Source organism: Dermacentor albipictus, chromosome 3, assembly GCF_038994185.2.
Source record: "Dermacentor albipictus isolate Rhodes 1998 colony chromosome 3, USDA_Dalb.pri_finalv2, whole genome shotgun sequence".
NCBI lineage: Eukaryota > Metazoa > Arthropoda > Arachnida > Ixodida > Ixodidae > Dermacentor > Dermacentor albipictus.
This window is the reverse complement of record NC_091823.1, coordinates 95,609,057-95,631,598: the sequence shown is the minus strand read 5'-3', so window position 1 is coordinate 95,631,598 and position 22,542 is coordinate 95,609,057. Positions and strand designations below refer to the sequence as shown.

Sequence of the window (22,542 nt, the reverse complement as noted above, 5' to 3'; positions counted from 1 at the left end):
CTTCGATGGATTTCAAGACCAGATAGCAGCCTTCCTTCACACACTCTGGCACGAAAAAGGGCAGCACAGGTGTAAGTGTTACTTGTGCTACAATTCCTTCACTTGTGCTATAAATAGCAGCAGCAAACTGCCAAGATGCAAAAGCAAAACAATGAATGAGGGCCATAACGTATTTCCCAGCTCCTGAAATCAGTTCCAGTTTTTGCAGTAGACCAAAGCATGGCCTTCAAGATCAGCTTCGATTACCAGTGGGAACAGTTTCCGAGGCTGCCAATTCATTTCATCAAGACTCAGTGTTGCCACACTGCTTTTGATTCAAGTGTGAGAAAAAAAAATTGAAGTGAACATTTTCTAACACATTGAATGCAGTCAAATTTTCTTTCTGTTATGCTTTCCTTTTATTTCAAAGCAAAAAAAACCCAAAAATCTAAGAAAACAAGAAGCAAAACAGAAAGAAAAATATCTCAGTATAGGGCGAACATCATTGCACAGTGTTGTGAAACCAGATGTGCATGCCTGTGAGGGTGATGATTGAAGTGTGTGCACTATACATTCAGTGATGCTACAGGCACGCACTGTGCTGTTTGCATTTCATTTGATGGTGATAGTACATCCACACAATGTAGCCACAGGGACAAGTGAGCAGTCAAGTGAAGCTTTTTGAGATCATGTTTAGTTGGATCATGCAAATAAAATGCATTAATTAATCATATGCCATGGAAGAATCAAGCACAAGTACACAAATTACTGTGCATGACAGGAGTGGCTGCGAAGATGTATAAGACTCACACAAAGGACGGACAGCAGACAAGGGACGATGATATTTAACTAATTTCGCCATGGAAAATGACTTCAAAGTTTGTGCATTAAGTACGAAGAAAATCCGAGGACACCTAAGCACTTCTTATGAGTTGTGAATACTTTAATGTCCAACTGAACGCCACTGAGCAGGCCGAGATATGAACTCCTCGCAGGCCAGCGGGCACGTTAAGACGCTTGGCATATATTGATTTAGCCTTACCGAGGCGCAGTTAGAACACACACAAGAGCTTGAGTAGACAAGGAACAGGTGGTAACACAGGCTTGCGAGAGGGAAGGTGATGTGTTGTCATAGCAATGCACTCTCCCCTCGCGAAATAGCGCAGCAGCAGATGTTCCCCTTTGCTCGCGTTCCTCTACTGAGACACGAGCCAGCAAGTGCAAGCTAGTGTCATGAGTGCGCCTCGTGTGCTCACATGGTGTCACAGTCAACGGGAAATTAGGCACCGTTTTGCTGCTACAGATGCTGCCGGCTTTTTCACTGAAGAAACCATTTAACTCTTGCATAAAAAAAAATCCTGTCACTGACGACATAATAAACAGCAATAAAGAAATTCCATTAAAAGTATTGCATCAAACCAGCTCAGAGCACAAAAAATTTACCAGAACTGTCAGGCTTGGCTGCTGAAAATTAATGTCTTGTAGCAAGGTTTAACGAGCACAAATGATATGCAAGAATACTCAGAATGATGCGAATGCTCAGATGCTAAGTGCTGCTCTTGTGCAGGAGCTTGGCAATGCAGCTGGCATAAATGCCAGTCTTCTGACTACTACACTGGTTTCATGAAAAGTAGGTTATTCTGGCAAGAGTATCACTGCAACATCACTGCACTACACTTTTACTTCACTGTTTCAGATAAACAAGTCAACAGACGTCTGAAGTGGTTCAACCACAATTCACAGCTGGAGAGCAGGATAGCAACCATAGAATTTGGCGAGATTATTAGACAACAGGCAAAGGAGAGTGGACAAAAGTTGGAGGTGAAAGCTGTTCTGTTTGACCGTGAGGAGGTGTATTGGAGTCGTCAAGCAACAGGCAATAGCGATGGTGCTTCCTAGCGTGCCGATATTGTTCTGGCTTCAAGGCACATAATGGTGATTATTGCATTTTATAGTGTCCCATTCTTCTTTAGATGACAAAGTATTTAAATTTGTGTATTGGTTACATTTGCAGTGACGTCCAAAATCTAGATTTGTACTGGGCAAAGACAATACTTAAAAATTAAGCTCAGTGGTTTTACATGCCAAAATCACTAAGTGATGATGAGGGATGCAATAGTGAGAAACTCTGGATTAATTCTGAGCACCTGGGTTTAACGTGCACCCAATACACGGCGCACAGCATTTTTTGCATTTTGCCCCGATCGAAATGTGGCCGCAGGGGCTTGGATTTGATCCCACGGCCTTGGGTTTCGCAGCCAACACCAAAGCCACAGCACCAGTAACATTAAAAGAAAGCAGTGATTTGATAAAGCGTGTAAGAGCACAACAGTTTTTAAGCATTGCTTCATGCTAAGGTCTAAGTCATAAGCTCGGTACTGTCACACAACAGCCACATTAACGAGATGAACAATGGGGATAAAATGCCAAATTAAGCTGCAAAATTATGAAGCAAAAGCCTTTGAAGCTGTGAAGTTCTTTAGGAACTTGGAAGGTGTGGACATTTGGACATGCAAAGGATGCAGTCTTTGGAAACAACTTGCCAAGTTAATTAGTTGTTTTTTACCAAAGCAATATTTCATCACAAAGCAAATAGCTATAATTTAAATATGCTCCAAGATTGAATGCCCTATGATAAAAATTTCTATTGCATTTTTAGCAAGTTATATGGAGCAACCAAAGGTAAGAGACATTTGATGCTAGTGTTCAATAAATTTCAGTTATTAGAAAGCCCTCGTCCTGTGCCCTTCTGTGTGTCTTCCGTTATTTCCACACTGATTAGTAAGTATGACGCTAGTGACTGCAATAGAATACGTGAAGGCCGAGAAAATAGCAATGGCAATGAAGAGCTATTGCTTGAACAACGACAAAAAAAGCTTAGGTGTAGTGACAAAGCAGAAAGGAGAACATGAACGAAAAGTATGTGCAAAGTCATACATGACAAGAGAAACCCAGCAGGCAAAATGTGGTGAGCAGGGGGGTGGGGAGGAGTATTCCGTAAGAGCCGACCTAGTGGACTGTCCATTTTGGCCGCTACTGATTGGCTAGGGCTGCTGGTCTCCTCCTCTCACAGCTGAATCCAATCAGCAGTGGCCGAAATGGACAGCCCACTAGGTGTACTCTTACAGAATACCCCCCCCACCCCCCCCCCCCAGCAGGAGAAAATGACGAGATGGATTCTTGCCTTGTGAAGTGCAGCAACTGTTCTTTTTTTTTTTCTGTTCAGAGCGAACGTGAGTGAGACTGGAGATGTAAAGGCTTTGATGTGGAGATAAGCTGTGGTCTGGGATGAAGCACAATATTGGTTTCCAGCTGTGGATGAATTTCCAGGAGACCCTGCAGATAAAAGTTTTTTTAGCAATTAATAATTCACGTATCTGGCAAAGGAAATCATTACAGTGAACATGCGGCATAAGCAATAGACAGCCAGGCACATATAGCAAAAGACAGTGCCACTGTAGAGGAATGGCGACAGGGAAGAGCAACAAAAAGTGATCAAGCATGTGCAGGGAGAAGGGTACAGAAAAAGTACAAGGGATCACACAAAGGAGATCAGTTTGACAGTGACAACAAGAGCAGCACTTATGAGCACAAATTTCAGAAGAAAGTAGCAAATTAATTGGGTCATCAGTTGCCAAAGAGCAAGCATTTTCTGTCACGAATGCTACTGATGCCAAGCATCAGTCCTGGCACTGTTAAGGAAGTGAACGCACAGTTGTGGCAAGGGATAGCAGCAGCAGGTGTCTCATAAAAATGGCAGTACCGGGCAGTACTGGGCTACAGTGAGCCAAGTGTACCAGCCTGTGCTTCTGGAAATCTGTGACCTATGCCGAGTTGAAATGTACTGCTAAAGTGGGTGTACGTCGGAAAGACTTTCTCGCCCGTGCGGCGCTCGTGCCGAGTTGGTGATGGCGGATTATTGATTTAATGAGCCATCTTTCGTCTCATTAAAGATGTCTTGTGTCTCTTCCCGGGCGAGGAGTAGGGGCCATACTGTAGACCAGGCATGCTCTCCTGGAGCAGTACCTTCGCTCGTGCAACGGTTTTTGTACGCTGCTCTCTGACTTTTAAATGGAATATTTGAATGGTCCCCTTCGATATAAATAAAGGTTCTTCAGCAAAACCATGTGCAATAAATCGGTAAGCGGGAGCCGCAGAGCTAGCGAAACGGAAGCAAAGCAGGCAAGTCGGATAATAATAATCGGGGTTTTACGTGCCAAAACCACTTTCTGATTATGAGGCACGCCGTAGTGGAGGACTCCGGAAATTTTGACCACCTGGGGTTCTTTAACGTGCACCTAAATCTAAGCACACAGGTGTTTTCGCATTTCGCCCCCATCGAAATGCGGCCGTTGTGGCCGGGATTCGATCCCGCGACCTCGTGCTCAGGCAAGTCGGACGTACAATTAAATTAAATTATGGGGTTTTACGCGCCAAAACCACTTTCTGATTATGAGGCACGCCGTAGTGGAGGACTCCGTAGATTTCGACCACCTGGGGTTCTTTAACGTGCACCTAAATCTAAGCACACGGGTGTTTTCGCATTTCGCCCCCATCGAAATGCGGCCGCCGTGGCCAGGATCGGACGTACATTTAGACAGATCGTCATTGTAAGCTCAGGTGCTCTCGTGAGGGCTCCGTTTGCCGGTGACGTATACCGTCCTATCGCAGTACTGGTGAAAATCCATTATATCGTCGGGACGAAAAAAGCACCCCGCCACTTCTATAACACCAGTCGGAACACTGCGGCCGCCATCACCTTTTAGAGTGGTCTACGACCATAAATTGCATAACGACTTTCGCTTTTCCTAGCTACAGGGTGCTAAATATGTTTCAACATGCAGACATGCATGTTCACGCGAATCTCTTGAAGGGTACAGTATGCACTGACAACCAACGCATGATGGACACGGCGAAATGCTATGGCATTAAAGTTGTCCGATTGATCCTCGATATCACAGGTTCACTGATCAATGATTCACTGATCCCGTCGCACGTTCCGCATGTTACCGTTGCGACAAAAAGTGCAACAAACCTACCAGCAACATCCACGGAGACGCAGGAGGAGAACTTGTGGACGACGCACGGCACGCACGGCTTCGTCAAGAACACAGACATTGACGTGAAGGAATCGCCAGCCGACACACGGCAGAGTGCCGGCTCGCCTAGGGACAAACGCATACAAAACGAGCATAGAAACTTCTCCTCCGTGGTACCTAGGCAAAGGGAGAAACTTAGGGCGCAAACGCCCCCAGATTTTCTCTCTCGCAGCTGGCGATTCCGCAAATGACCGTCTCGTCTCCGGTATCTTCCCGCTTTGCTATGTCACTCGCTTGCCAAGGTCACCCATGGCTATGACTGGATGACGCCGACTCAGTGACGATAATGGAATGACGAAGAATGAACGACAAGCGCGGTATGACGACGGCCGCATGACGATAATGAGATGACGAACCTGAAATGATGACGATGGTATAACGACGACAGCGTGAGGACGGCAATATGAGGATCGTAGGATGACAAAGAGTGTATGAAAAAGGTGGCATGACGACGAAAGTATGACGGCAACTGGATGACGATACTGAATGACGACGATGACGTGCCTATGACGGCATAACGACGACGATACGTATGAGAACGGATGCATGATATCTACCATTTGACGACGACGCAATGACGACGAAGGCGTGACAATGGCGGCATCGCCGCGACCTAATGATGAGAGAAGATGACGTCGATAGACCGGCGAAGGTGGTATGAAGTGAAGTTATGACGATGGTGAAACGACCGACAGCGTGACGACGATCACGTGATGACGACGGTATGGCGATAGTCGGAGGCAGAAAATAGAATAATAACAATGGAACAACCGTGACGTCATCTCGACGACGCTACGACAATGAATGTATGTCTACAACACAACGACGATGCTAGATGACAGTAACATAAGGAGATAGTAATGACTGCGAGCGTTCACTATAATGGCGTGACGACGACTGTTTAATGAAGCCTGTACGATGACAATGGCGTGACGACGACGGCATGATGAGAGTCGGATGACGAAGCTGGAGTAACGAAATAGTACGACCTCGTTGTCACAATGACAATGGTATGACAACGGTGCATGATAGCGACTGTAGACGACAATGCAATGACAACGATGGCATGACAACAGCGGCATAATCACGATTGAATCACGACAACATAATTACGATAGGATTACAAAGAAGGGTTGGTGTCTGTGGAACGATGATGACGTTATAACGACGGCATGAAGACAATGGGTTACTGAAGTGGTGACGATGGCAAAACGACAGCGTGACAACGGCGGCATGATGACAATTGTATGACAACGTCTGTACGACGACGATGACGTGACTCACGGCATGACAAGAGTCGGATAATGGAGTGAAAATGACGACAATGGAACGACCGTGACATTATCACGACGATATATGACAACGAATGTAAGACGACAACACAGTGACGATGCCGGATGACAACGATATGAGGACATTGAAATGATGACGGGTTCGTCACTACACTGGCTTGACGATGAGTGTATCATGAAGCCTATCTGACGACAACGGCGTGATGACAATGGCATTACGATAGTCGAATGATGAAGCTGGAGTGACGACAGAACGACTACGACGGCATCGTGACGGTTGTGTGACAACGAATGCTTGACGACGGTGCGACGATGATGGCGTGACGACGACGACCTGAGGAGAGTCGGGTGACAAAGCTGGAATCACGACGATGCAACGACCACATCTGTATCACGACCACGAGCACATACCGAGTGACCCAAGCTGGTATTCAACTTGGGCCACATATGTCGTTTAAGATAGATAGATAGATAGATAGATAGATAGATAGATAGATAGATAGATAGATAGATAGATAGATAGATAGATAGATAGATAGATAGGGCGCTATTACGTAAAACTATTCCAAACATTTTTATTCCATTTCTGCAATCAGCCCATCGCGATTGATCAACGATTGGACTCCCACTTCACTTCTCTGTCACACGACGTCACGAAACCGCGATAGCTCCCCATCTGATATGATGTGTACACACTGATTATGCATAATTTGACCGAATAAAACAAAAATAGTTCTTTCTGATTCGAGGCCTTTTTGCCATTAGCGCTCGGCTATTAGTCACAAGTTTTCGGGTTGCAGCCAATTCACCTGCCTCTCACGTGACATCACAAAACCGCAAAAACTTACCGCGTCAAAGTGACGCGTACGCGTTAAAGATGCATTAATATGCCGAAGAAAACTGAATTTTCTTCTGAATAGCCGCAGGCTCCCCACTCCGAAAGGAATAAAAGATGGCTGTCGCCAATCGCTCCGGCACTGGCTACTCGCCCCCGCCGGAGAGCATTGGTTTATTTGCGTGTAATAAAGCTTCTTGCGTGGCCGTGTAACATTTTCGAGAACTTTCGGCACGTTTACGACCTCGTTCTGCCAACTCTTCTTTGCTGAGGATCCGTTTTAGCGTAATTCTTAAGCTTCCGTTGCATGCCGCCGCGATTGTCGACGAGCCACCGCAAGCTAAGTAAGAGAAAGCGGACCAATCGCAGACGCCGGCACCACCCTCTTCATCCGGTTATCGATATTCAGTCCACTGGTTCGGCAGCATCGAATCCCTCTGCACTTGAGCATGCTCCTCGCCTCTTGTGAGCCAATTAGATAAAACAAGCCGCTCAGTGCAGGCAATGTTATTCGTTTTTCAAGCAAACAGAAGTGACCTCCTATGAACGAGGGTAGCATTTGATTTGTCTTTTCAGACAACCCTGCAGGTGACAGCCCGATGCTTGCGTCGGCGGTTACGCAAATGTGACGTCAGGAGATTGGAATAAAACATATTGGAATAGTTTTACGTAATACGGCCCATAGATAGTAATATTGTCTGGGACGACCATGCTTACGTTCCTGTGACTTGTGTTATACTGTATGCAGTGCTTGCTTTATTATATGGGTATTTCAGACTTTCATCTTCTTTACTCTTTCTTTTTTTCTGAGTAGTGTTTGAGCCTTTAAGATAGCTGGTTCTAAAGAGAACTTCTCATTTCTCTTCACTCAATATAATAAATAAAATCCGTTTATAACGTCTGCCCACAGCCGATATTTCGAAACCTGCTGGGGACACGAGTTTTTACATCCACGTTTTTCCTATAACTGCGGACAAACAGGCGCGACTGGCTGTGCGTGAGCCGCACAATGACTACCTATACATTTTGTACATGTGCGCCTTATCGCATGGCGTTGCTCTCCTTTCCTGTATGAAATAGCTGTAAAATGATTCAAGGCTAATGACCTCGTCAGACAACAACAAAGGCCGTGTTTAAAAAATTCCGGCAAAACCAACTTTGGGTTGATATCTCTGAAAGAAATAGCTAGCTTTGTTGGGCCGCTCGTAACCGCACATGCCTCTTGAGATCTGCATCCTCTTTAGCGGCAGAGAGACAACGTTCGGCTTCGGCTCTGCGCCGTTTAAAGGGACACTAAAGGCAAGCATAAAGTGAACATGCATAGTGATCGCTTAAGTTCGAGAATGTCTAATGCGTCAATATTATCGCGAACAGCGCTTCAGCAATCAAGAAATTGCGGCAAATGCAGGACACGATGCGAGACTCCCCCGAAACATTCAAGTGCTAGCCATATGACATATGCACTCCTCATTATAATTCTGTCACTAGTGCTCAACAGCCCGTAATAAAAATATCATTGTCTTACATTATCAGACTGAAGTAGGTGCTAATTGACCAGTTCTGTTCGATATTTTAGAAAAATAACTCATTGACGTTACCCTTGACAACGACGCAGGTGGTCGAAAGGTTTCGTTTTCGCTCGACTCTGCCCCACACGCGCCACCGCGTTTGAACAGTTTCGTTTACCGCACTTTTGACCGGCCGTTTACTCCGTGAAACCATGTCACTCATGGAGAACGCGACAAAGGTGAACAAGACGACGACCTCGTCAGAACCATTTCAAGCTGCGATTAATCATGGCAAAGAGTTGGACACTGCCAGGACGGGCTTGTACAATTGCAAAGGGACATTCCTTCACATGACCTCAGGTCCAAACTGCCACGTCTGCGTCGGAGCATGGGTCATTGTGCTTCCTTCTTTCCCTAGCTGTTCGTGCACAGTGATGTGCGTACGTTTTGGGCGGAGCTTCCCTCAGAGGTCAATCAGGACGGTTGGCCAAGAATGGGCACATGCCAATATCACATGGACAGGCGAACGCGCGTCTCCTCCTATCAAGCCATATATCTCGGAGTCTGGCTTGCTCTGCGTGCGGCGCATAAGAGACGCTGGAGCACCTCCTGTGCTCTTGCCCTGGGCCTGCCTGCTGCTTCTCCTGCGGACCTACGTTTCTCCAAAAGTCAACGCAGCCTATGCTCTTCAGAGCTCTTCTAGAGCCCCATGGAGATAACCTGGCTGCCGTGTTCACTCTAGGGGCCCACCTTGATGTACTGCCCGCGGGACGGTGCTGCCAACGACCAGTCCTTCTATTTTCTCCCTTTATCCCCCTTCCCCTATTTATTTCCCTTTATCCCCATAGATATAAAATAGACTTCATACTCTGCGCTAACCCTGGCATCATAGCAGATCTGGGCGGGCTCGCCAAGGTGCGCTGCAGTGACCATACGATGGTAAGAACTCGATTAGCCTAGACTTGAAAAGGGACCGGAACAAACTGGTACATAAGAAGTCGATCAATGAGTTAGCAGTAAGGGGGAAAATAGAGGAATTTCGGATCATGCTACACAACAGGTATTCGGCTTTAACTCATGAAGAGGACCTTAGTGTTGAAGCAATGAACGACAACCTTATGGGCATCATTAATGATTGTGCAATAGAAGTCGGTGGTAACTTCGTCAGACAGGATGCCAGTAAGCTGTCGCAGGAGACGAAAGATCTTATTAAGAAACGCCAATGTATGAAAGCCTCTAACCATACAGCTAGACTAGAACTGGCAGAACTTTCCGATTTAATCAACAAGCATAAGACAGCTCACATAAGGAAGTACAATATGGATAGAATTGAACATGCTCTCAAGAACGGAGGAAGCCTCAAATCAGTGAAGAAGAAATTAGGAATAGGCAAGAATCAGATGTATGCGTTAAGAGACAAAGCCGGTAATATCTTTACTAATATGGATAAGATAGTTCAAGTGGCTGAGGAGTTCTATAGATATTTATACATTACCAGTGGCACCCACGATGATAATGGAAGAGAGAATAATCTAGAAGAATTTGACATCCAACAAGTAACGCCGGGAGAAGTAAAGAAAGCCTTGGGAGCTATGCAAAGAGGGAAGGCAGCTGGGGTGGATCAGGTAACAGCAGATTTGTTGAAGGATTGTGGGCAGATTGTTCTAGAAAAACTCGCCACCCTGTATATGCAATGCCTCATGACCTCGAGCGTACCGGAATCTTGGAAGAACACCAACATAATCATAATCCATGAGAAAGGGGACGCCAAAGACTTGAAAAATTATAGACCGATCAGCTTACTGTCCGTTGCATACAAAATATTTACTAAGGTAATCGCAAATAGAATCAGGAACACCTCAGACTTCTGTCAACCAAAGGACCAGGCGGGATTTCGTAAAGGCTACTCAACAATAGACCATATTAACACTATCAATCAGGTGATAGAAAAATGTGTGGAATATAACCAACCCTTATATATAGCTTTCATTGATTACGAGAAAGCGTTTGATTCAGTCGAAACCTCAGCTGTCATGGAGGCATTACGGAATCAGGGTGTAGACGAGCCATGTGTAAAAATACTGAAAGATATCTATAGTGGTTTCACAGCCGCCGTAGTCCTCCATAAAGAAAGCAACAAAATCCCAATAAAGAAAGGCGTCAGGCAGGTAAATACGATCTCTCCATTGTTATTCACAGCGTGTTTACAGGAGTTATTCAGAGACCTGGACTGGGAAGAAGTCGCAATAAGAGTTAATGGAGAATACCTTAGTAACTTGCGATTCGCTGATGATATTGCCTTGCTTAGTAACTCAGGGGACCAATTGCAATGCATGCTCACTGACCTGGAGAGGCAAAGCAGAAGGGTGGGTCTAAAAATTAATCTGCAACAAACCAAATTAATGTTTAACAGTCTCGGAAGAGAACAGCAGTTTACGATATTTAGCGAGCAACTGGCAGTGGTAACGGAATACATCTACTTAGGGCAGGTAGTGACCGCGGATCCGGATCATGAGACTGAAATAATCAGAATAATAAGAGTGAGCTGGGGTGCGTTTGGCAGGCATTCACAGATTATGAGCAGCAGGTTGCCATTATCCCTCAAGAGAAAAGTGTATAACAGCTATGTCTAACTAGTACTCACCTACGGGGCATGAACCTGGAGGCTTACGAAAAGGGTTCTACTTAAATTGAGGACGACGCAACGAGCTATGGAAAGAAGAATGATGGGTGCAACGTTAAAGGATAAGAAAAGAGCAGATTGGGCGAGGTAACAAACGCGAGTTAATGACATCTTAGTTGAAATCAAGAAAAATAAATGGACATGGGCAGGGCATGTAATGAGGATGGAAGATAACCGATGGTCATTAAGGGTTACGGACTGGATTCCAAGAGAAGGGAAGCGTAGCAGGGGGCGGCCCGAAAGTTAGGTGGGCGTATGAGATTAAGGAGTTTGCAGGGACAACATGGCCACAATTAGCACATGACCGGGGCAGTGGGAGAAGTGTGGGAGAGGCCTTTGCCCTGCAATGTGCGCAGCCAGGATGATGATAATATGCGCTGAGCCGTGCTCCCTTCAGGGAAGCATAAATAGCACCTCCGAGATAATCTGCGGCGGCTGCAAGTACTGGACGAACCGAGATAGCCAGAGAGCCGAGTGTGCTGTCCCCCGTGCGTCTGTAGTGTTGGAGGTCGCGTAATCTCAAATTTCGGAGGTGCGTTGAAGTGAGGTGCAGTCCGAAGCATTCGTTCTGATAGCAAGTGTTGGCAGTCATCGAGTGAGATCTGTCCATGTTTGCATGTGAGCGCGTGGCACCGTGCTTGCTAATTTATTAGTAGGCGAATGTTTACTGCAAGTATACGGCCTATGAAACTACGAAGCTTGATTCCTGTAGTTGTTTAATACATTGCTGTCGCTGTTATTGCTTCACCTGTCGGGTGAAATTTCGACTTTTTTGTTACTCATTAATACGAAGCAACAAACGATGAAGCTGGAGAAAACACAGGGGAATTTATTTATTGTTGTTTAATTGAAATGTTGAGATAATTAATAGAATAAAGGGAAATGGGAGTGGATAGAAAGATGACTTTTATTTATTTATTTATTTATTTATTTATCTATTTATTTATTTATTTAACCATATTGTGAGCATTCGCACAGGCCCGAACATGAAGTCGATTGTAACAATACATATGAGCATGGGAATAACAGGGAAAAGAAAGAAAAGGATATGAAAGAGAAAACTGCCATACAACAACACTGGCATTCAATACAACAAGAAAATTTCTTTGTTTCCCGTGAATAAAGAAGAAATACCAAAATGTGCTCCGAACAATTACAATATTAGTCGTATTACATTATTGTAGTTGTGATCGAGGGTTCAATAAAATACCACTCTTCACCACATTGCAATATGTACATCTCGAATCATAGAGTAGCATAGCACACTTAGGGGCCGAACCTACATATTTGAGCGGCTAACACTCAGGGCTAACGTTTTACACAAATGCCCAAGAAAGATGGCAGGAATATGGCCGCCGCTGTAGCTTTAAGGGACACTAAAGGCAAATACATACGTAGCCAACGTGGACTGTTTAAATACCATTCCAGAACGCTCGCAACGCTTGTTTCGTGACAAGAAAAGATTTGGTTTACGAGAAAATTACATCTAAAGGGTTCGAATACCTTTTTCGAAATTCAAATCTCCCGCCACCCACCCAGAAGAGTGGTGACGTTGCATGCGCCATCACCACCCTTTGGTTCCATCACCACCCTTTGGTTCCGTTCGTGAGTAAAACAGCGCCCGACAGACGGCGGTACCGACCCATGACAGAATGACAGAGCGGTGGATTGGTCACTGCAGCTGCTTTTTAGTCAAGTGGCGTAGACCGCTCGGGCATCCCGTGACATCACATGGAGGTTGAATTCTCTGCTACTTGCCGTTGGTGCGAGTTTCACGAGACAGCGAAACCAGCACAGTACTACGCGATAACGAAACTACTGCAACGCGAAAGCGTGGGCGGCGCAGAGTCGAGCGAAAACGAAACCTTTCGACTGCCCGCGTCGTTGCCAAGGGTAATTTCAACGAGTTCTTTTCTTTTTTTTCTAGAAATGAAATAGAACTGGGGAAGTGGCATTTTATTTCGTCTTATAATACAATACAAGGATGTCTTTTTGCGACGAGTGGTTGCGTACTATAGTGACAGAATTTAATTGAGGAGTGCTTTCGTCATCGATCGGGCAAGTGCTTGAATGTTCTGGGGGGAGTCTCTAATGATGTCCTGCATTTACCTCAGTTTCTTTATTATTGAGGCCCTGTTTGCGATAATATTAGATATCTTTAAGCAGTAATCTATCGATTTAGCTTGAGGTAATATTTGCCTTTAGTGTCCATATAACTGTTAAACCATAGCACGCGTAATGCGGCAGATTAAGTTTAATTGGTCCCCGCCTGCGGCAAGTTAATTTTTTTTTTCATTCACATTCATTTTCCTTTAGCTCATTATCTCTGCATTTTAATTAAACATAAGATCTCTGTCTTCATTATATGTTACTTCGAATAGCAGTAACTGAAAACTACAGTAAATACATACATTCGTCATAAGTATGTACGTACATTTGTCAGATACACAGACACTGCAAATGGTTTAAGAAATTATGACGAACATACGGAGAAATTGTATAGAAGAAGTTAGATATAAGGATATTGTAGTGAAGTTATGGAACGAGAAACGAGGCCTGTTGGGACGCGGAAAATAAATTACCTATTACATAAAATCTGCAAGCAGGTACTAAATTTACACACATAGTTGCGCCTACGTGCGCGCTGACAATAAATGAAATAACCTTGCAGTGACGAATATTTGACTATTTGCTTGCAACGATTCTGTCTAATCGCTGCGAGACACTTTCCTTTCCTGTGCACCTTCAGGAGAAAAAGTCATGAACATCACGGCAGCTATAAACGAAAAGGACTTTGCCGCTGCTACGTGTATGCCTGGGAAACGACAGTACATGTCTTCATGTTGTATATTTTATGCAAGGATACAACTGTTTATACAGAATTCACAATCGGCCGTACATCGGCTTCCATGGCATGGAATTTTCTTTTATGGCAAGGTGATACACATCTGTCACCGTCTGTCTGTGTCGCACGCGGGCACCTCTCAGAATGGGTGGATGGAAACAACTTTATTTTAAATCCGGCGAAGTTTAACGACCCGGGCTCAGGTCTTCCATGAGGGGACTTGGAGGCCTTGCCTCGTCGCCGCCTCTAGGGCCTGCTGGACTGCCCACTCTTGCGTCTTGAGGCGCATAGCTGCGGCCCACTTCGACGCAATAGCCTCCGGAGCTACTGCCATTGTAGCTGATATAACACGACACTCCCACAACATAGGTGAGAGCGTCGCTCTAGTTTCCTAACATAACTTGCAAAGAGTACTCGAGTGTCTGTCAGAAGGCTCTAAAACTTAATTTGCTCTCAGCATGAGAAGATCGAACCACCCACGTGGTCGCATACACGTATGCATGATGTGTAATCAGACCAGCATGCAAAATTCTTGCAATATCTGTATTTGTTTTGGCAGCATTCGTCTCATTCATATTTTTAAGCTGTGAGAAAAAGAAACGGAGCAAATAGATAAATTCGTATTCATACTTAAATTACAGGGAAACACTTTCATCCACCCGAATTGTAGCACGAATTCGTTTACAAAGAAAACGGGTTTCTCAGAAAAAAAGGCCTCGCTGTTGAAGAAAAATTCATCCTGGTCCGGAACTTTTCTTCGATTGCGAGGCTTTCTCGAGAAACCCGTGTGGGTATCCTTTGTAGCTTCGCGCTACAGTCGCTACAGTCCGGATAGGCGTCAATTTTCTTCCTTTCAAGCACTTGCCTCCACATTGCGGGCTTCAGCAGAACAGACTTGCCCTATTAATATTTAAGAGTACCGACTGCGGAGCGATACGATCGAGCGGAAATAGCGTGTCAGTATAGCACACGTTGATATACTCCCGTCGGCGCTCGCAACTTGCACGCAGCAAAAATTTTTTATAAAAAAAAGGGGGGGAGGGTGTTATAGCTAGTGCAGGTGGTCTGACGGATACATGGTCCAAACAAAGAAAACATTTACCCGTAATTTACATACCTGTTATACGAAGCGTGTATGGTGCATTTCTAAAGCATTAAGCATGGCGCGTCACAGAACAAATTCAGAAACGCACAAACCCAGGAACGCCTTAATTTGAGTTCACCGTCTCACCCAAAATGACCGATAATTCGCCGTTATACACTACAAATAGATGTTCCACTGAGCTTGCGTTAGTTGTATTCGTCGTATTCATTGCTAGTGGCCGTGCGTAATTGTTCGCTTTGAACACGTACCTATCTGTGGGAGTATGACTCAACTTTGCCCGTCAATTTGTTAACCACAATCTGGAAAACTGCCATGCGAATTGCGCCGCTTGTGCCTGGGCGCTCGATTCTTTCCTCACGGGTGGCGGCAGACCGTCTTGTGACTGCAACCGCGTACGTCATTTCGACGTCACGGCGAGCCTCCAACGTTCGTCAGCTGCGTTGCAACCGCGCGCGACGTAGCGCATTTCCCCGAAGCGAGTCGTGGCCGAAGAATCCGCCGCCTATACTGAAAATACCGCTGTCCCAGGTATCTCTCGATTCGGAGCATTTGCAACGCTGCTATCAACAGATATATCACGTTTTCAGAGTGCTGCTTTTCACACAAAGCGGCTTAACGTTCACAAAACGCGGAAGGCGACTCTAGCGCCGCCTGCAACTTTAGCGCAGAAACTATCGCGTGGTCTTTTCTTTTTTTCTTTTTCTTCTGCTCTCCTGTGTCTCCGGCGGCCTCTCCGATTCTCCCGGCCTCGGCAATCTCGCCTTGCGGTGGCGTGTGTGTGAGATCTGCGCTCCCGCCGCGTCAACGTGCTAGTACCGCTGGAAGATGCTTGCCCGGTCTCTTCGAATCATCAGAACCAATGTAAGTTTCTGAGAAAATAATATGCGGTGTGCTGCGTTTACTTTCTTTGGAGCAAACGAGCTAGCCGGCCCGCTAGCAGCGGCAACGTGCGAAAGGCGCATGGGGCAAGTTTCCTCACGTTTCAGCAGTCAAGGTTCCTCTAACATACCGTTAGGTTAAAGCGTGTTGCCACTTTGGCGAATCTTGTGCAAAATGTGTCGACAGCCGTCGTCGTAACTTAAATCGTTCTGATTACGTGTGTGAAGTACAACCACAAAAGAATACAGTACGCGAGTACGACTACCTTCGCTGCGACATTGCAAGGGCGATGTGGTGATTTACTACACGAGGCCGGCGCCAAGGCTCCTCGAAAGAAACGTGGACCTGTCGCTGTTGAGAGTGTGAATATACGGTGTTACATATGTGCCACTGGTGTGTCTGAATATTCCGTGGTGAATTCAAGCGCCACAGTTGATAATGGTGCTAATTTCTTTGTTCCAGGTGCGTTATCGTCTTGAGTGCCGCGTGAGAGAGTCGTACGAGCCGGACTGTTTAACATTGCTATGTTTACTCTCGTGCATGCATGCCGACTGTCTAGTCTGAATGATAACTTTCTAATCGGTCTCCGCGCCGCAAACGGCCTCCAGCTATCAAGTTTGTTATAAAGCAGATAACGAAGGCGATAGCAATGTTTTGGCGCGGCTGCCAAGGCAGGGGTTTGTTATGGTTCAAAGGTCTATTACCTTGAGCTTTCTACAAGGCAGCTTGGAGTACTATAACATGAGATTAAAGGCACTCGGTCATTGATTACGCGCAGTCTAATGCCATGCTGTTTGTTTCTTCAACCACATTCAGGTGCGGTACTCATGGAGCGCTGCCGATCAGCCTAAGAAGGATGCCGAGAAAGCAAGGTCTACATTTATGGTAAATATCATTGCTCGTTTTTATTTGCTTCTTTCTTTTGCATGTGCAGCGGTTATATAATGTGATGAACAGATGTTGAGCTCTGCATGAAAGCATACTTTGCGGCATATCTTGTTTGGTGATCTCTCATTATGAGAAGTCATCTGCCGCTCATGAACCCCGAAGATACACTAGTACAGGTACTGTGTGTCTTGCGAAGCTCATCCAGTGTATTGTCATGTGAAGTAATAGACAGCCTGTAATGGTATAATGACTGTGGATGTCTGTGTTTCAAGAATTGCATTTGCGTGTTATGTTTTAATAACTGTCGTTTGCTAAGTTTGTTTGTGTTCCTGCTTTTTTTTTTTCGTGGTGCAAAAATGCTTCTCTCTCGTAGCTTACAAATAGCAGTTATTAGTTGCAAGTAAAAAGAGTCGAGGCTGCTGATGTTACATTTCAATTTTAAAAAGATGCAGTTTGTTTTTCTGTCACGTTAGAGCATGCATACTAACCATGGAGTATGATACGTGAGCTGCAATCAGGATTATCTGTAAATGTCATGCCCAGAGAAGAAAGAAATTTGACATCTTGCGTTAAAAATAGGCCATATTACACAAAGGGAAACCATTTTCGTTGCAGTTCAATGAGCTTGAAGTGGAGCTCGTGCCAGCTGCCAACAGGAAACCAAAGCCCGACCCCTCGAAGCTGCTATTCGGCCAAGACATGAGTGACCACATGTTTACGGTGAGATGGACCAGTGCTGAAGGCTGGGGCAAGCCGAAAATATCACCTCTGCGCAATCTGGAACTTCATCCTGCAGCCAAGGTTCTTCATTATGCTCAAGAGGTACTTTGGCCGATTTATATTTTTTCTTTCCATGCTAACTTGTACATTTCTTCCAAACACTGCACCCATAAGCAAAATTATATGGATCCCACACCTGCACTTCTTCCCAAGCCTAAATGTATTGCCTGATGCTGGCAAATGCACTACAGTGTTTTGTTCAGTGGTATATCTGTTCTCAATACCTCCCTCATCGGTGAGCATGTTACCGGAACTGACTACAAGCCGTGCAGCGCAGGGCTGCTGTTTTGTCCTCAATCATGCAAAGCTCTGTAGAGTGAACAGGATTCTTGTAGCACCACTACATAGCCCTGGTGCAGCTCTGGTGATGCACATAGGGAGTGCAGGGAACTGTCCACTATTAGAGGGAAAACACTGTTTAAAGGTTGTTTGTGTACAAGCCGATACATCCTCAATATGTATAGTGAAAAACATGACTGATGCAGAACATTCGGCAGAACACAATATTTTAACTTTATAGTGCTTGAGCCGTTCATTATCTCTGTATACAGGGATATCTTTGGCCATGTATTAATGCTAAATGTTACCTAAAGCATACTCTAATTTAATTTGTGAGACTTGGAGTAGACATCAGTGGGATGCATGCTTTGCGACAATGAGCTTCTCGTGACTTTAGTGGGCAGAAATTACCAATCGAGATGCTTGAGCAGACATTTCTGTTCATGTTGAGATCATTCACTACCAGGCATTCCGGATCTGTACCCTTGCTTACCATGGAGTGCTCCCAACAACCTTGTGATTGTATAGGCTGTTGGTTAACATCAAGAAAAAAACAGATCATAAAGCTAAATATGTATATTGGACATGAAAACTAAACATCACAAATGAGCAAGAGCAGAAAAACAATACAAGCATTCTAGCTTGTATGGGTGTCACACGCGACACCTTCGTCACGATCAAGCCCAGTTCGGATGGAAATTCTCGACTGCAATTGGCGCCCTTGCACAAGCTCGACCCGGATCTATCGCTTGCAATTGGCTCCTTTGCGCAAGAAAGCAAAGGCATCGTGTGACAATGGTATTAGATACATAGTACAGTATCTAAGGATGCACCCATGAACAGTACTTCTGGGGACACAGCTTCAACCAAAATGGGTTAGAAGCTTTATGTGGCCCAGCCAAACTGTTCATAAAGATACAAAAATGCAGCGTGTAATTTTACTCGTATAGCCACTGGCACATTATACGAGCAGTTAGTAAGTGTTCAGCAGTTTGGTTGAATGCAGCATCACAGCACACTGCCGCCAGGCCTGCTATGGGAGTCAATACCTTTCAGTGTTTCGGTGTTATCTCCACGATAGCACATACATCTACGTTATATTATTAAAGCTCTTGACACCTGTCACGTACGTACAGGATATGTCGGCATTCATCCTACTGCCAACCTTGAAATTGTCCACCCTGTCGCTGTTTGACACTTGCATCACTTTCTGATCTGCAGCTTTGTGGCAGAGTAAATTAAATGTAGTTGACCCCATCCAGAATAGCAACGATTCCAACCTGCCAAAAAACATCAGCTTCCCTTCATTACAGTATAATAATGATGGTGGTGGCGATTCGGATAGTTTTAACGAGGTGTTGCATGTGTGTGGCTTGCAAACTAATTTAGAAACTAACATGCCTCTAGCACATGATCACTGCCTACATTACATTGATGTAAACCTCATTTACCTTATGCTGGTAGCAGTGTTCATTTTGAACCTTAGACAGGGTTGGTCGTGATTAAGGGTATCGGTAATAATTGATTGCAATGGAGGAAATGAGGTACCATTCTGTGATTGAGTCCCGAGACACAGACACAACAGTAAAAAAGAAAAACAAAAGTTTAATGCCACTGCTTCATATTAAGGCGAGGCTACTGTGATTTTTCTCAAATTTAGATTCTTACCAGTGCTGGAATTCTGGTGAGGTTTATTCTAACAGTTGACAACCCTCTACATGGGCACACCTTTTGTGGCTAATCTCAATGGTGATAAATATAGTCGTTGAACAAAGAATATTCCTGGAACCAATGTTTCAACTAGGGGACTTGTCTATTAGTGGACTTGTTGGCGAACTATTGTAATACTATCAATAACTTTTGTTACACTATCAATAGTTTCATAGTAAAATATTGTAATACTATTGATAGCACTTTATCAATACAGTCTTTTTTACACTATCTTTTACACTACCTTATGCTGGTAGTCTTGGTTTTACACTCACAATAGTTTTGCATCACTAATTTCTCAATGTTGGCCACAACTTTCTCACACCTCTGTTATTGAGTTTTTATATGTTAATTAGCTTTGTGACTCTGGTATTAAAGAAGTGCTGTCGACAAAAATAGGCTACTGATTGAAGTGTGCACATTTGGTTACATATGCACAAAGCCTTTGTTGTCAGTATTTTAAAAAATGTTGTGTGACTGCTTAGCTTGAAATATGTGTGTGCATTTCAGCCATCTATTGTAAGCTCTCTTTAGTGGGAAACAGGTGCTCATTTTGACATATATGTGGAGACATAAAATTGCAACAAATTTGCCGGGTACTAACGATGTGAACTTTTCTCTGGTGTGCAGCTGTTCGAAGGCTTGAAAGCGTACCGTGGCCAGGACGACAAGATTCGACTGTTTAGGCCAGATATGAACGTGCGACGACTTCTAAACTCCGCTGCGAGACTCGACTTTCCCGTGAGTTTTCTTTTTTTGTGGTTTACATTCCAATAATCTTTCTGGTTTAATGTACAAAATCTACACTATGGGCAACATGCCGGCGCCTTTGTAGTGGAGTATTTTCAGTTAGTTCTCACCACCTATGGTTATTGACCATGTGTCCAAGTGTAAACGCACGATCGTTTGTACTGTCATCAGTCCCTGGTCGCTGCCATCGCCAGGATTCAGTTCTGTGATCCGTTGGTCAGCAGCAGACCAATGTAGACACTGGGCCATCTAGTCCACATTTGTGATTTGCATGCTAGCTTAGTTACCATATCAGTCAGCTCAGGGCACTGGTCGCGAGGCATACCACGACAGTGTTGCCAAAAGCTGAACACACTCCACCACACTGGCCATTTTTTCCCGTTTCATTCCATGCTTCTACACATTTGACATGGGATAAGTCTAGTCCTCGGCTGTTATTTCCCTAGGAATAGGAACATCCTTTCATCTTTGTAATGTTTGGCGGCATTGCCCAATGTCTGCTTGCATTTCATCTGGCGTTGTACTGATCAAGTGTGCCTACCTTACGGGATCGGTCTCACTTGCAGTATTGCGCCTCACAGATGCAACAGTGAAGCTTATGGCCTGGCCAATGGCAAGGCTGATGCTTGACATCTGGTATATCAAGTAATGTTAGAAGAGACCAATAAGGAACCGAAGAAGTTATGTCACTCTCGTGGTTTACCAGATCGCACTTTAAGTTTTGTATTTAAGCAGGCATCGCACTAAGCGATGGGTTCTTTCCTGCCATAGGGGAGGTAAGAAGGCTTCGTATGCTTTAACTGCGGACTAGGCTCAGGGGAGTTGCTCTAGATTACCTGCCACCAGGCAAATTTTGTATCACCCTTTGTTTGCCCACGTAAAGCTTGTTCACGTTATTCAGGGAGTTTTTTTTTTCCCCCGACAATGCAGATGTTTTATAAAAAGTAATGAGGGCAGCGAACCTGGTGTTTTTGCAGACGAGTTCCTAGGTGAGGCAGACATACTTTGCAGCCAATAATGTGAGATTCAAAAGACAAATTAACAAAAATTCATTAGTTAACTTGTTTATTAGTGCCTTTGGGGCAGCTGTCTAAATGGCTATTTTGGAGACATGACATTTTCATGCACACCTACCAAAAATCTTGAAAAACGCCTAATTTAAGATATTCATAATAAAATTCCAAAACTCAGTCGAGGCAATATCGAGACTGAGCATGTCCCGCTGCGCATCAGACGGCAACGCCACTTAAATGAGGTGTAGCGAAGTTCGAATGATAACATGTTGCAACAAATACTGACCCGCACACGCTTGCCAGGCAAAGCGTACCAGCTGCCATAACTGGCCAAGATTTTCGGTTTCCAAGCTTGCTGTTACGGGGTGTTTCAGTCAGATATGATGGCGGGGACCCCTTTCATGCACTTTTGCAGCACTTGATTTCATTATTGCCTGGATTTACAGTTGAAATTCGATGGTTAATATCTTGAATTAAGTGGGACTTTGAAGATAAAAAAAAAAAAAACGACGGTGCAATGAAATGTGACTGCCTTCAATTTCGCCATTTAAACAGCTGCCTATTAGTCTTCTGAAGCTGCCATTATCAGCAGCAAAGTATGCCTGCCTTGCCTAGGAACTCATCTTCAAAAACACCATGTTCGCTGTGCTTATAGCCTTTTACAGAGAAGCTGTCTATGGCTAGGGTTCCATGCATTTTTCAACTTCGTAAGCAAAAATGTGGGCCGATCCTGGCAATAGTGCAGAAAGGGTCCAAACGCGATGGCACCGGACCTGTAAACCGCACCAGACCGATGGCTCCAGACCTGTAAAAAACCCTGTATAGTGGACTTGCCTCAATATTTTCCGAGCAACGACCTGGAGAGGTTCAGGAAGCAAGAAGCAGAATTTACTATAT

General features: G+C 44.7%; 1 protein-coding gene and 1 long non-coding RNA gene across 3 annotated transcripts in view; one reads left to right on the top strand and one right to left on the bottom strand.

Moving 5' to 3' along the window:
• LOC139057479 (uncharacterized) overlaps positions 1-7,008 on the bottom strand; it is a 67,918-nt gene extending 60,910 nt beyond the window's left edge. The window contains exons 1-2 of one of the 2 annotated variants that reach the window (XR_011512840.1): positions 5,019-7,008; positions 3,164-3,315 (exon numbers count right to left, since the gene is read on the bottom strand). This is a non-coding gene — a long non-coding RNA (uncharacterized lncRNA). The remainder of the gene's footprint in view (positions 1-3,163; positions 3,316-5,018) is intronic. The other variant, XR_011512839.1, reaches the window with a different exon arrangement.
• An 8,838-nt stretch (positions 7,009-15,846) lies between these two features.
• Bcat (Branched chain amino acid transaminase) overlaps positions 15,847-22,542 on the top strand; it is a 42,457-nt gene continuing 35,761 nt past the window's right edge. Inside the window, exons 1-4 of the mRNA XM_065433252.2 lie at positions 15,847-16,207; positions 17,042-17,110; positions 17,729-17,935; positions 20,513-20,623. Of these exons, the coding sequence (XP_065289324.2) occupies positions 16,172-16,207; positions 17,042-17,110; positions 17,729-17,935; positions 20,513-20,623 (423 nt within the window). The 5' untranslated portion in view covers positions 15,847-16,171. The remainder of the gene's footprint in view (positions 16,208-17,041; positions 17,111-17,728; positions 17,936-20,512; positions 20,624-22,542) is intronic.